The sequence below is a fragment of the Cucumis melo genome, chromosome 6, assembly GCF_025177605.1.
Source record: "Cucumis melo cultivar AY chromosome 6, USDA_Cmelo_AY_1.0, whole genome shotgun sequence".
Classification (NCBI taxonomy): Eukaryota; Viridiplantae; Streptophyta; class Magnoliopsida; order Cucurbitales; family Cucurbitaceae; genus Cucumis; species Cucumis melo.
Window position 1 is genome coordinate 12,648,809 of NC_066862.1, and position 11,733 is coordinate 12,660,541.

The following is an 11,733-nucleotide window of genomic DNA, read 5'->3' on the forward strand; positions in this document are numbered from 1 at the left end:
TAATTATTATAAAAATGAATCAATTAAATATAAGTAAAACATATAACAGTAGGAAAGAATACTATATTTATTCAAAGGGTTAAATTAGCAAACTTTGCTATCTCTCTGCTTCAATAGTTAAGATCTAAAAAGTGATTATGTTAGATTATTTAATCATTTGATTTGCTAAACATGAAAGACAATTAAGAGTTCAGACTTTCAAAAATGGCTTTTAAAATTTAATGATTGTGCAAAATAGTATTGAAATTTAATGAAATTTCATAAAGTGCATATAAATTGAATAGAGATGAATTTTTTTTCATTAAGTCGAATAATGACCGAATTATTATGGAATAAAAATGGGCAATTCTAATGATATTTATCATATAAGAACAATCAAATTATTACGAACTAAACTCAAGAAATAGAATAACATAGTATTTAGGACCAAAAATGATAAAGACCAAACATTGTTTTTAACCGAGAATCAATAGAACAAGTGGATCTAACAAACCTAATTACGTAAATAATTTATGTTGGTTCAACATTATTTAAAAGGAGTTACAAAAAGTATAAGTTAAAATAGCCTAATTGGATTGACCATCTATGTGTCCACCCATCCAAACAAGTTCTAAGATTATAGCCATAAATTTCCTCTATAGATAGATTTGAACTCCCAGCCTCTTTTAACAAAATAAGGGGTTATAAACTTTAGTTCACATTGAAGCTTACACAGAATCATTTCATCCGGAAAATTTGTAAACAAGAAATGGTCCAAAAATATACATATATAAACCAAAGTCCAAGCTACCAGTAAAATAAAGTAGGCTTTTACCAGTAGCGTACAAAACATTTCTACGACTTTAAAGCATTGATTTGGCTTTTACCGCAGCAAATCTTTGCCATTTAGAAGAGAATTTGGTGCAGAAGAAGATGGTTAGTTTGCCTGTCCTGCTGCATTTCTGTTCCAGGACAAATAGGATGGATCACCAAGAGGCCTGCAAAATAATCCAGCAAAACGATAGAACATTAATCAAGTTATTTAACGTTGGAGAACTTCAAATTTAACTGATGAAATATTATCGAGCACTTCAAGCTAAATCAATTGGCTAAAATGTACATGAATTGCTATCTAAATGGCCTCACTTTTCCTTTATATGAATATGACTTGTATTGTCACAAAGAATACAAAATGTCTGGTGAGATATGAATTCTTAGCCTAAAACAATTGATAATAAATGAGGTAGTAATTATAATGGGTCTCCTCCAAGGCAGATCAGCTAAGAACAGAAAAAATAACGAAATTTTATCAAGGGAAGAAATTCTTATCGACTTCTTTCCAAGATCCTAGTATTTCTCTCCAATCATATTTGAGAAAGACTATCAATGGGTGCTGTAAATGTCTTCCAAAACTATTACATAGCCATTTGATTAGGAACTCGATAACTCTAAGGTACACATTAAAAGAGGTCAAAGAGTTTCAGAGATATCGATCACCTACTAAATCTATGAATCATCATGGATTGGCCTAATGGTAAAAACGGAGACATGATCTCAATATCTTACTAAGAGGTCATGGGTTCAATCCATGGTGGTCACCTATTTAAAAATTAATTTCTTACGAGTTTCCTTGACACCCAAATGTTGTAAGGTGGTTGTCCTGTGAGATTAGTCGAGATGTGCGTAAATTGACCCAGACACTTACGGATATAAAAAAAAAAAGAAAAAAAAGTATATGCACCAATTTGATCACGTTGATCAAGGAGACCAAAGCAAAACTTAGAACTTCACTTGGAAACTTTACCACAACTTTCTTCCCATAAATCGAAGTTCACCAAGGCCATCCAAACATTGCAAAAAGAAGTTTTCCCTTTAATAAAAATATTTGAAAAGGTTTTGAACTACTGAGAGTTCTTTCAGACATGTGAGGGAGAGACCTTTACTGTGGAGCTTTTCTTGGAATTGTTCGACTGAAAATGTTGAGCAGGGATGGAGGAAAAGTGAAACCACCGGTAGTAGGAGCAAATGAAGGCAAATAAACTTCTGCCTCTTCCTCTTCCCCATTAGCATACCAAAAGCCACGAGTTGTCCCATTAGTAATTTTTGTGGAGCCTACCATACGTGTAAACACCTTGCAAGGGAGCAACAGAAACAACAGATTGGAAGAGGACTGAAAGGTCAAAGGGAGGGGAACCTTTTATAAATTTATAATGAACTGGCCACCTTCTCTCTCTCTTCGAAGACAAAAAATTTCTTCAAGCAATGCCTTTCCCTCTTCTACATGCGCTAGTTGGCCAGCTGTGCACTGGTTCGAATTTTGCTGCCTGAAATGGTTTGTCTTTTCCGGCAAGGGATCAATGGATTTGGCAAAATCCGGCAGGTCAAGTTCATCTTCCCCATTAATTTTTTAAGAGCCTCCAATGGGTTCTTGAGATGGATGGAATGTTCTGATTAAGGAAATTCCAATTACCTGAAGGAAGATCCACTTGAACTTCATTGAATATACATAAATCAATTCAGTTAGAAAAGTCACTGTGAAATAAGCCTTTTTTAACAATGTTGGAGACTTCCAGTGATTCAAAATCCCCAAAATTAAGAAAAAGTTTCCTCTAGTTTCACTCTTAAATTCTATCATTGCCGGCAGAAACCCACATATTTTTCCAAATTCTAATTCATGCTTCGAAACACTTGACACGATTTAGAGTTTCTAAAGCTATGCTTTCAAACCCTCCAAAGTAGGCGCCGATAACTTCTAAAATATCTCTTCTCCACATGTTTAGAGGCTGGTTTTTGATAGATAACCATCCTCCAAACCCTTCAATAAGAGATGGTCTGCTATGTTTAGCCCCATTCCACTTTTCAAATACCAGATGGTATTTACCATAATCAAACCATTTACCCTGGGTGTATATCATTTCTTCTAACTTCCCTTGAGTAACTTTGTGAGGATAGCTTTGTCTGCAAATAATGGATTGACACTGATTTTAACTTGAAACAAGTCTTCTAGGAAAGTAGAAATATCCTTCCAATCATGAAATACAAATAATCTTGTTAGAACCCACAAATTATTGAAATCTTCCTTGAGGATATGTCACTTTTCCGTACCCAATATTGCTGCTCAAACTCAAAGTGCTCCACAAATGGTCTTCCACCTGTAACTTGACATGAATTTTTTGGAGCTTTAGCCATGCTCTGTTTTTTAATGATTAAAACAAAGGATGATTCGTTTCTAGAAGACTTAACTTTGTCCACATAACTCGAGCCTAATTGTAGGAGGTGAGATGTCCATCACCCGAAGTGAGCTGATTCGGATTGTAATGTGGAATACCATAACATGTAATCATAATTCATTACAAAATTCCTTATCATATTCAGGAAGAGAACCATCCTTGCTTTGAAGTTGATAGACCCCAATTTTTTTTAAACGCAGACAAGCCTCTTAAATTATTATTAATAAAAGAGCCTTAAGCTCAAAGTACAAGATCAAAGTACAAGAGTATTGTACTATGAGCAAGAGAAAAGAGAATTCAGTCTACAGCTACAACAAATGCTAAAAAACAAATTCCAAATAGAAGAGATCAAGCTAAACAAACTATATCCAAAGAAATCTAAATACAAAGCAAAATGCAAAATCCTCTCATAGAACTAATTTGAAACTGAAAACATGAAGAAGATGCAAACAGCTGCCTCGAAACTGCCTAGCCAAATTAATCCAGAATCCAAATAAAGCTCGAAAAAGTCTTCCACTATTTAGAATCGACGTGAAGGATTTACTTGCCACCCATATGAAGGGAAATCCAAAAAAGATTAAAGTTGGTCTAATATTGAGAAGAAATATATTAAATTGCTGAACAATCAAATTAGAATAATTCCACAATTAGCAACTATTGATTTTAAATGATTTGGTATTTCGCAAGACCGGAGACAAGAATGAGTAGCAAAAGGCAGCTTTGCGGATCTCGGTTTTTCCTTGCATTGAAACAGAGCATTGAGATCTCTTTCTAGAGGCTCAAAATGTTTCTGACTTTTAAGTTCGGTTGACCTATCCAAATTCCTCACTACCAACACTGAAAGGGGAGTCGAAAAAAGGCTCACCCTTCTTGTTGGATTGATTGAGAGGGGTTTTTCTTGAAGAGCTCTTCAGAAATTTTACCTTGGAGTTAGGCAAAGAAAACTCAGAGTACTTAAACTGGGTAGGGTGAGGGTGATGAGAAAATGACTTGGGAGAACTGGCTGGGACTTGAATTTGGGTGCAACTAACTTCCAATAAATCAAGATTAGCCTCTACAAACAGCTTGGAGCTACTGGAATAAGCTGATGAAAGCAAATGGGCACTATTTTCCTCAAGCAAAAAAGGTACTTGATCATCTAAAATATGGGCTTTTAAGGAACGTTTTGCCATAATTCTCTTTGATTTTTCTCCGAATAAAATACTTTGGAAATGGCTTGAGGTAATATGGAAAGATCCTAGCAAAATTCTTTCTTTTCAAATTTCCTTTGGAGCCTGACTCTGATGAGGAAAAAAGAGAAAAAGAGGAGATGGGAACTGAAGATGAAGGGTTGAAAGGAGAAGCAGCCGTTGATTTCTTTTGGAAAATAGAGCTTAAATAATTTCAGATTTTAACTTTTTGTTCACTGGATTGGAGGAAAGAGGATCACCAAAAAAGAGGGTCACCAAAAAGAGGGCTGCCATCTGACTGAGGAAACTTTCCAGCTCTAAAAGAAGACACAACCGGATTTTTCTTTCTTCATTAAAAGTAGTGTCTCTTCAACTTCCTCTTTCTTGTTCCTTTCAAAACTAAAATTCATATTCTCTCTCTTTCTTAAGTTTGGCTCTTCAAATCCAACAGTGTTCACATTACTTTCCTTGGAGTCCAAATTTAAAAACATTGTCGTTTCAGTGTAAGTGATCAGCGCCAGCATGGTGAGTTCCCTGTTTCAAAGCTTCAAAAGGATTCCTTGTATATGAAAGAATTTTTTGGATTGAAGCTTCAAAAGGATTCCTTGTATATGAAAGAATTTTTTGGATTGATCTTAGATATTCCACCCCCTCTAGGGAGAATGAATCATCAACAACTCCATCTTTTAAAGCATGGTTAGTGTCAAATGGGTTTGAAGAATCCTCATATGATAAATGGCCCTAGTTAATAAAGGAGGCTCAATTTGTTCAAAATCACCAAAGTGTAAGAAAAAATTCCCTCGATTGAAGTAGTTTGTTATTTCTAATGTAGCTGGTACAAAACCACATAGAGATCCTTCAGCCAATTTAATCAAAGCATTCTTTGCAAACAAAGGATTAATGATTATTTTTTTATTGAAAAAGATCCTCTAAGGTTTTTCTAATTTCCTTTCAATAATCAAATGTAAATAATCTTGAAATAATCCATGGATTATCAAAGTCTTCTTTTAAAACAAAACTTCCAGATTTTTAATGACCCAGTGCTAAGTTGCACTTTGAAATTTTGAGGTCAGAACAAAGGAAGAATTGCTATTTTAAAATTCTTGAACAAAGAATCCATTAAGCATCACCTTTTCAACATAACTTGCTCTAAGTGACTTGAAAGGACGCTGCCAGGAGGTCTGGGGATGATTTCTGTACCAAATTGAATAATCGTGCTTCATCAAGGATCTTTCCAAAATTTTGTGAAAGGATTTCCAACTCTGTCGAGAGACACCAGAACAAATATGGATGAAGGATAGAGATTTGTTCCTCTTCCAAGCTACACACCTCATAAGCCAACCTACTTTTGACCTACCTAAATTTTAAGAGCCTTGTACTTTCAAAATCATCAAAACCATTTAGAAGAAGAAAAACAATTCTCAGGGCCACGCAAGAATTCAAAAATACCCTTCTTTTGGACTGTTATTTTTGATCTATCGTTTCTCCTTGTCCTATCAGGATAAAATTCCAAAGAAAGTTAAGATTTTGTGCATGGCAAGTTTTACATGGGAGTGTTTATATCATGGATCATGTATAAAAACATTTTTCTCACAATGGTGCGCTCTCAGTAGGCAGCACAAGGAGGACCTTGACCGTACGATATGAGATTGCCAGTTTGTGTGATACCTTCGGAGTTGATGGATGATATTGTTTGGTGTTTGTGAGCTCATAATAGAGATGGTAGATCTATGATGAAGGAGGAACTTATGAATTCTCCTTTTAGAAAAGGGCAAACAGTTGCGGCATGCTAGTTTCTTTGCAACTTTGTAAGACATTTGACTTTATAGGAATAATAGAATCTTCAGAGAGGTGGATAAATTCAATGAAAAGGTCTCGGATGTGGCTAGGTGTAATATCTCTTCTTAGGTATCAGTCACGACGCCTTCTTATAGTTATGACCTTGGTCTTGTTCTTTTAGGTTGGAATTCTTTTCTGTAATTAGAGTTCAAACTCCTCTTTTGTTAGGATTTTTTTTTTTTTTGTGTGTGTGTGTGTGCATGCCCTAGTATGTTATTTTTTCATTTATGTGAATGAAAGTACAATTTCTTAAAGGCCCCCCCCCCCCCCCCCCCCCCAAAAAAAAAATAATAAATAAATAAAGTAGCATAAAGCAAATACACACCTTCCATCACACAAATACAATGACAACAATTTCCAATGGAAAGACTCTCATTCGGTTGAAACTCACTCCGGTTCCATCAAAATAAAAAAAACATACAACGTCAAAATTCTGAACTTACGGAACAAAAATACCTCATCTTTGTTCCAGGGCAGATAGGAGAAACAACTTTGAGAGCATACGGAAGAAGTTAAGCAAGAAAGATCACATGAGAAATGGAGAGGCTGAAGGATGAAGAGAGTAGGACAGATGGTCGACCAAAAAAAGAAATTAATACAATTTTATTTGGAAACTCATATAATTTAGAGGATATCATATTAGAGTTTTATCCAAAGTAAAGATATGCCAGGTCTGAGTACTGGGAAGAAGATAGTGGTCACTAACTACACATTTGAAGAACCGGTCAGGAGCTATTACTCATTCAGTTGGATATGAAATTGTAGATGATTAAGATAGACTGATACAAATTATTGAGCACAACAAAAGGTGCAAAGCCATGAAAACTTCCAGCACAGCTAGTAATACAAATGAAAAAGAAACAAAATATTTGCAACTAGCAAGTTGTCGGTTAACATTAGGAAAATGGAAGCACTGATTCATGAAGCAAATTCAAAACTAAAGAACAGAGGAGCAGTTGCATTCATAATGTTGGGTAAATTTCAGTCAAGTGATTTTCTTTCCCTAAATTTATAACCATAGCAGTTATCTGTAAGTTTCTTAGAAGATTAATTAATCTGACCTTGGCTTGATGACGTAAAGGAGGATGAAGGTTATTGCTAAAAACAAGCAGAGTCCACCAACACTAAGATAAGCTATGCCTAGGAAATCATTCTTCCCACCAATCCAACTAGTGGTTGAAAGGACCAATTTCTTTTTACCACCGAAGCTATAGGTATTATAGTTGTTTTCAATCACCACTGTTATTATATCATTAGCTTCAAAGTCTGCTTCTATCTTCCCATACAGTTTCCTGAAGGTGGGCAGAGCAGCTGTTCGCATCCAAACAATAAGATCCTCTTGCTGGCTCAACTATTACATACAAAAAGGAAAGCATATTCATACATTAACAAAAATCAAGGAGAGAAGGTAACAATAACATAATCAGACAGCATCGACATGAGATGATAGAATGCAAATTAAGCTTACTTACAGGGATGCTCGCATTAAGTTTTGCACCACCGATCAGACCCCCACTCTGGAAGTTTTTAGGATAGACATCAGATCCAAATTTTCTTTCTTGGTCACTTTTCCAGGCTATGTCCTTCTTGCTAACTTGTAATGCCTTGTTCTTCATGGAAAAACCATATGTATCATTGAACAAACTCCATGCAATAAGGCCACAAGGGACAATTGGGGCCCCTTTCCCAATGGTTGCTTCTGGTGCACATGTTTTTGTATGTGCCTCAGCCGCCTTGCTTCGTAATTGTTTATCACTTCTGCTTTTTACATAACTGATAATGTTTCATATGTCAAAAGAAACAGAAAAATATGTTAAAATGGAAAAGAAAGAATTGAAAAAGTTGTTACAGACTTGAAGTACACTTGTATAAGAAAGTAGGCACCAGTATCAGTTAACATGTGACACAATTTCCATACTTCAAGTCCTAGTGACATGAATAAAAAGACAATGATAAAAAGAACTCTCCCAAATGATATAAGAAGATGCACAATATCTTTTAGTGCCACAATATTTATTGCTTACTTTCGTCGTAAAAAATGAAATAATAAAAATAAAGAAAAATTACTTTTTTAGACCCCGATGTTTAGGTAAAACATATGTTTGGTCCTTGAGGTTTCAAGACCTTACACTTCCATCTCTATGGTTAAAAATACTCCATTTTACTACTCAACGTAGGATAAAAATGGCATGGCATATTTTATAATAAAAACAGCTGGAGTTGCAGCTTTCGAATAAAAATAATAACAAACTCTTTCTCTCCTCCCCCCACCTCCTTCTCCTTCCCCTTCCCCATCCCTAACATCACCACTCCCACCACGCCGGCCACCCATCATCTTTGCCCACAGCCTCTCTTTTTCGCCTCTTCCTCCTCTTTCTCTCACTGAATCATAGGACCTCTACAGGTATTTTGAGGCCCCTCAATCAGAGACTCAACCAATTTAGTCTCATCAATGAAGAAGAATTTATCAAAAGCAGCCTCCAATTCTATATCAGAACTTTGTTAAAACCTTTTCCAATTGGATTTATGATCTCTATTTTCCAATCTTACAGAGTCTCGTATGTTATCAAGATAGGACAATAGTTTTGGAATATTCTAGAAGTACCTAAAGGGAGCCTAAAATTGAACCTCATATTTTTGGCAAACAGGAACCCAAACATTTTGCAAATGACCAAATGGCCAAATCTTTTCACATCTCCATTTAAATGTGGATCGATCTCGTCAACACCATCAATGACCAAACTGAGATGTGAATTGTTCTCCAAGTTGGAATAAATCTCCATACGCAAAAAAAGTACAATAATGGGCAAACCAAAGGACGGAAAGAGAGCAATAAATAGAAATCAAACTACACCACAAGAGTTGTAATTTTGTGCAACAGACATCTAACGAAGAAAGTGTGAAATTTTCTTTACTTCCACTTTCTCTTTAAGTAAACTATGACATAAACTAAGGCCTAGCTGAAACCAATTAACATCTTGCCTCATTTCCTCCAGTTTGCTCGTTAAACGACAATTTTTATATTTTTACTATTACAAATTAAATCAGACTCTTTTCAACTTTAATAAGTTATAAGTTCTATGAGCTTACTTGAATAGGATTCTGTTTCACAGATTGTACACCCTTCCTTGAGTTCTAAATAATAAGCTATGCAACAGATAACAGATTTCTTCTTCTCCAAAAAAATAACACTCCATATTTAAATCATAAATGAAAGGCCAGTTTCAAATAATTGAATAAAAGTCACAAATCACGAAATCAACACCTGCTATATTTGCTCATGAACAGTTTATTTTTCTCATATTCAAGACTCCACTAAGTTTTTTTTTTTTTTTTTCTTTTTGATTTCCACTTACCGTCGGTGATTTTGATAGAAGTTATCAAGCTGATAATAGACATAAACTGGACCTTTCATTGGTTTAGGAACCTGAAAAGCATCAAGTTGGCAGAAATCTTTAAGAGAGATAAATACAGAACCAGAATCAATCAGCTTTTGAACGACAGTAGAAAGTGTATTTACAGTCAACTTCCTGCTGCAGGTTTTATTAGTTTTGCTGTCTTTAATAAACGTAAGAGGATCGCCACGAAACTGAGAAGGAAGGCAATCATGGTCATATTGATCCACAATTTCAACAACCTGTATATCATGGAAGGCATAAGGCTCAAGTTAAGAACTAAGTAGTCCAAAAATAAACAAACAAATAAAAACTGCATTGTGTCACATTTGCAAGGATGGGGCAGATAAGAAAATACTTGTTCTGATGCAAATAAGGAAGCAATTCCTATGGGGATAAAGATAATGCCAACAGCAACGAAGGATGTTATAACCTGAAATCAAATAGTGACACCAAATAAAAGAGTGAATAATGCTAGAACAAGGACCAGAGGAAAAATTAAATGCAATCTTTTCTAGAGATACCCATCCTGGTGTTAAAATTGGTTTGCAAGCAGGAAGCTCTTGCTGTGTAAATCTGGAATCTGCAATCAAATTAAAAGTAAAATATCAGCAACAACAAAGTGCCTATCACGTTGCCAAAAGAATTGACCTTACTTTGATGAGACATAATAGAAATACAGAACACCCCCTAAAACAGAAATACAGAACGCCATGTCATAAGAATGAAGCATCCGAATGGCTAGCATTTAAAATTATTATAATGTAAAGATGCAAAAATATGAATTCAAATAGACCCAGAACCACAAATAAAAAAATTCCTACATAGGTGTTCTTCACATGAATTAAACAAACAATGCCCAAAAGGACGAACAAGTACGAGAACACAGGTTAAGAAGTGAACTTCCAAAAGATTAAACCAAAGAGAGGAAGGGATTGTATACGTAAACCAAACAATCATTAACAATTAAATGGAAGAAAAAAAAACTTAAAGAAAAATACAGAACTCCATAAGATGAGAATGAAGCATAAAAATGCAAGAATGGACGCATTTAAAAAGATTATAATGCAAAGATTTAGAAACATTTTAGATCCAGAAGCACAAACCAAAAATTTGCTGCACAGGAATGCTTCTCATAAACTTGACAAAAGAAAAAGAAAAAACTCAAACAACGAAGAAGTACAAGAACATAGGTCGAGGAGGTACGCTTTCAAGGGATTTATCCATAGAGAGGAAGAGATCGTATACAAAAAAAATCCAAAATGCGAAACAGAATGATCCTTAAGGACAGTTATAGCAGTTGACACGAACAGAACAAACAAAAACTAGGGAAAAGGAGAGCAAATATATGACATTTGGGTTTCTTCGATTTCTTGGGTGGAGTGGACGAATCGGAATTTCCTTGCTGCATTCTACCCGCCGAGCTCGTTGCCCCGTGAGTATTATTCATTTCTACGCATCAAAACGAAGAGAACAAGGTTATTAAACGGCAATATCATTTTTCTGCAAGTTTTATCCTCTTTTGTTTCGAAATCGAACTGTGGGTTACAACAAATTTTTATCTTTCATTGATGGGTTGATCGATTCTGACAAAAGAAACACAAAATTAAGGGAAATTTTGATTTGGGTGTAGAGGAGTTTGAAGATAAAAGACAAAATAGAAGTTAGAAACCGGAATCTCAGACCTGATCGATGAATCTCATCCGATCGGTGGCCCTTGCTTCACGAGCCCACTTTCTCGTTTCGGTATGGCTACCAAAACATTTCGCCCATTATCGAGATTTAGTGGAAGTAGTTTCGCGCGGTTTACATATATATATATATATTTTCCTTTTTTGTATTTTATTTCAAATGAATTTTTTATTATATCTCTCTCTTTCTTTTTTTTTTTTTTTTTTTTTTTACTTTTCAACTTGTGTAGGAAATTAAATTAAATTCCACCACCTCATCATAGGCTAATCAAGTTTTCTCATATCCAACTCAATTCAAGTCACTCATATAAAAATGGGGCGACAAGAAAAATAGCAAAATCTAAGTTTTACTTTGGATAAATGACAAATTTATTTTTAAATTGTCAAAATAGCAAAACAGTTAATTTCCACATATTAAATGGAATAACTA

The 11,733-nt window shown here is 34.9% G+C and overlaps 1 protein-coding gene across 1 annotated transcript; it reads right to left on the bottom strand.

The window, feature by feature from the left end:
- Positions 1 to 616: 616 nt before the first annotated feature.
- Positions 617 to 11,448, bottom strand: LOC103496206 (ALA-interacting subunit 5-like). Its single transcript, XM_008457975.2, has 9 exons — positions 11,298 to 11,448; positions 10,966 to 11,064; positions 10,137 to 10,195; positions 9,971 to 10,045; positions 9,738 to 9,854; positions 9,574 to 9,644; positions 7,690 to 7,990; positions 7,279 to 7,568; positions 617 to 977 (listed from the first exon to the last, which is right to left on the bottom strand). The coding sequence occupies exons 2-9, from the start codon at positions 11,060 to 11,062 to the stop codon at positions 917 to 919; spliced, it is 1,071 nt and encodes a 356-aa protein (XP_008456197.1). The 5' UTR covers positions 11,063 to 11,064; positions 11,298 to 11,448; the 3' UTR covers positions 617 to 916.
- Positions 11,449 to 11,733: the final 285 nt, after the last annotated feature.